The 3,673-nt window shown below is 32.9% G+C and overlaps 1 protein-coding gene across 1 annotated transcript; it reads left to right on the forward strand.

Annotated features, from left to right (window-relative positions):
- The first annotated feature begins 1,188 nt into the window (after window positions 1–1,188).
- Window positions 1,189–3,205, forward strand: LOC131636462 (F-box/kelch-repeat protein At3g06240-like). The gene has a single exon (XM_058907066.1). The coding sequence runs from the start codon at window positions 1,190–1,192 to the stop codon at window positions 2,570–2,572; it is 1,383 nt and encodes a 460-aa protein (XP_058763049.1). The 5' UTR covers window position 1,189; the 3' UTR covers window positions 2,573–3,205.
- The last annotated feature ends 468 nt before the right edge of the window (window positions 3,206–3,673 follow it).

Raw genomic sequence — 3,673 nt, forward strand, 5'->3', positions numbered from 1 at the left:
TTGGATAGAGGTTGTTGTTGAATCGATTGCCATTTCACACAGCTTTAGCTAGCTGAGGGATCATCAATGGATCCCACAATTTGGTATGCCCTTTTTGTTTTGTTGCTGAAGAATCTTTACCTCACCTTTTCTTCGATTGTATGCTGGCATTTCAAGTTTGTGACAAGATTTATAAGTGGCAGGACCTTCCGTTTCAATTTGTGTTGGATGTATCGGGTACAAATTTGAGCAGCTTTAGCTTTATGCTTAAAGGTAGAGTGAATAAGCAGGAATGATTTTATTTCACGGAGCTGTCATTCGTGTAGAAGAGATGGTTGACAGGGCCAAAATGTTGGCTTGGAATTAGTTTGTTGCTAGAATCAAAGGTGCAAATATTTTTAGGTGGTTTGACTAGTGTGCTAATTCAGTTGATTGTCTTGTGAATCATTGACTTATTCTCTTATTTAGTTTTTAATTAGTTGACATTTCTGATAATTCATTTCACTTGTAAGATTGAGTACCCCTAATATTTCTTATTAATATAAGTTTTGGTTATAAAAAATGGATAATAGACATTTACCCCTGTCATATAGGCGAGATCTGGGTTACCCCCTATTAATTTTTTTTTTGGATTACCCCTGTATTTTTAGGGTACCCCTAAGCGTGTAAAAAATAGTGAAAAATCAGGGGGTAAATCAAACCAACAAGATTACAAGAGGGTCCTAAGGGGTAAATCATAGAACTTTTCATATTTCAAGGGGGGTAATTAATATATATATATATATATATATATATATATATATATATATATATATATATATATATATATATATATATATATATATATATATATATATATATATATAATAGGGGGTAACCCGAATCTCGCATATATGGTGGCAGAGGGATAAATGTCTATTATCCCTAAAAACAAAATTATTTTAAAAAGAGCACCGTGTGCCAAATATAAGGTGTATTTAATTTGTGATAGATCCCAATATATATTGAGAGATAAGATCGCAAATTTAAAATGCAATAATTCCTAATAAAGCATAACTATATTCTAACATGTGAAACGACATTATTGCTGATAATAGTATAAACTAAAACATACAAGCAACAGTACTTTACTAACTACATGATAATAAAATAGGTTTTAAAACTTTGACTATAAAACTTAGAAGAAGTCATTAGCTCGAGACACAAAACCATGTTTGCTTTTTGCTTTATTTTCTTCTTTCTATTTTTCACGCTGCTTTCCAAATTTTTCTTAACATGCAGAATTCAAAGACCCACAAGGGAGATTATGGTTACAAAGATAGAACATCTTCCACAAGAATCACTATCCAACATTCTATCTAGGTTACCAGCGAAAGAATTGTTGAAGACCAGGTTTGTTTGCAAATCATGGTTCAATCTCATAACCGATCCTCATTTTATTAACGATTACTATGTTTTTTACAACAATCTTATTTACTCTCAAAATCAAGAGGAGAAACTCTTGGTTATTCACAGACCGTTTATTTCCGGTGTGGAAACTTTTATTTCTCTTCTTTCTTGGAATTTCAGTGATCCTGAGAAACATGTTTCTTCTTCTCTTGTAAAACTTCCGGATGAATACATTTCAGATCATAAATATTGGACTGAAATAATGGGTCCATGTAATGGTATTTACTTTCTACAAGGATATCCAAATTTCATGATGAACCTTTCTCTTAAACAGTTCAAGGCTTTGCCTGAATCCCATGTAACAGATTCATATGGAACTTATTCTCTCACTGAATTTGCTGGATTTGGATTTGATCCTAAAAATAATGACTATAAAGTTGTTTTCTTAAAAGACGTTTGGTTGAGGAAAACAGATGAAAGACAAAAAGGGTGTTGGAATGCTGAGTTATACAGTCTTAATTCCAACTCTTGGAGAAAGCTTGATGCTCAAAATCTCCCTCTTCCAATTGAAATTTCGAGTTCTTGTTCTCAGGTTTATACTTATATGAAAAATTGTTGTCATTGGTGGGGTTATGTTGAGAAGTATGGTTGCGGAATAGAAGATGTTGTTTTAGCCTTTAACATGGTTGATGAATCATTTAGAAAGATAAAAGTGCCTAAATTAGAGTATTCTAACTCTATTTCTTCAGTTGAATGTTTTAAAACATTGGTACCTTTTCACGAATCTGATACTATTGGTGTCGTAGTTTATCCTGTAAGAGGAATAGAGAAATGTTTTGATGTTTGGATGATGAAGGATTATTGGGATGAAGAGTCTTGGATTAAGCAATACAGTGTTGGACCTGTGCCTATGATTTCAAAGTTTGTTGGAATCTATGGGAGCAGTGGATTTCTTTGGATAGATACAAATGAAAGGTTGGTATTGTATGAGTCTGAGATACAAAATACAATGGATATTCATGACTATGAAAAACATGATTCAATAAGAGCAGTTAGTTACATGGAAAGTCTTGTTTTGATTGAAAGGGGAAGAGAAAGAAGTCATCAATATTTTTTATGTAGATTGGTTCAGATCATCTACAGATGTTTTATTTGTATGAAGTTTTTTCTTTCCTTTTTTTATTTCAAGAAATACATTGAGTAACAACATAAATGTTTTTGATTCCCATGTGAACAGTGAACAGAATGAATTGAAGTGGGACCAGAAACATTTGACTGTGATTACCGTAATAATAATGATAAAGATGACAACTACATATAAAAATATTTATTTTATAGTTAGTTGTCTTGTAAAATGACATCAATAGTTGGCCGTGACACCATTATTTTTCTGGTTGAAAATAAATTCCGGTGTTTTGTATGAGTTTTCAAAAGGTTTTTGTTTCATCACCACGAGATTATTAGACAGTCCCTGGTTCTTGTTTTATTCTCATAATTAGAGGGCCTCATAGCTTTGGTCAAAAGGAGGTATCGTTAGATACCGGACTCATTCAACGACTGGGGAAAGATTGGAGGAAACAAAACAACAAAGCTCAACAACAGAAAAGCTGAAACCACGACGTCGTAACAAACCAACGTGGACCCGCGATTTTATTATGGCAATGCTAAAATAAAAGAACTATTTAGTAAAGACTTCTTGGAGTTTGGCACTGACTCAAAGAGTGCTCTTAATATTCTCGTAACAGAGCCCCAGACTTTTGATACCTTGAAAATTTTCAGAAAAAAAAGGTATTCAAACTTCACTGAGTAGTTTACATCCTTGTTGATCATTCACATAAAGGTGTCGTCCTCTTCATCTTCTTGGCCTATAAGAATTATAGTGATTTTGCCTCTATCACAGGGCATAAAAGTATTATTAATGAGTGACATGTCCTAGTTTCATATGCCTTTTTTTTTTTGTGTAAGCAAGATGGAATTAATAGGAGAACTAAGGGTTCTCAAACCTGTTTACACGGAAGGCGGATACAAAAGCCAAAAAACCGCCGAAAGGAAATTACAAACCAAATATAATTATGAGAGGAAATACAAAGGATCTTTTGTAAACTCATAAAAGCTATATATTGGGTGCGTAATTTCTCCAAAAAACGACCACTTCCATAATAATGATTTAATCTTCCAAACCGTATTATCGACATCCCACCCTTCATTTCGGAAGCAAAAACCGTTCCTAGATAACCATAATATCCACAAAATAGCTAATCAAATAATACCACATCTACCCTCTTTAACTTTGTTCTTTTTACAA

This window comes from Vicia villosa, unplaced genomic scaffold, assembly GCF_029867415.1.
Source record: "Vicia villosa cultivar HV-30 ecotype Madison, WI unplaced genomic scaffold, Vvil1.0 ctg.001748F_1_1, whole genome shotgun sequence".
Lineage (NCBI taxonomy): Eukaryota > Viridiplantae > Streptophyta > Magnoliopsida > Fabales > Fabaceae > Vicia > Vicia villosa.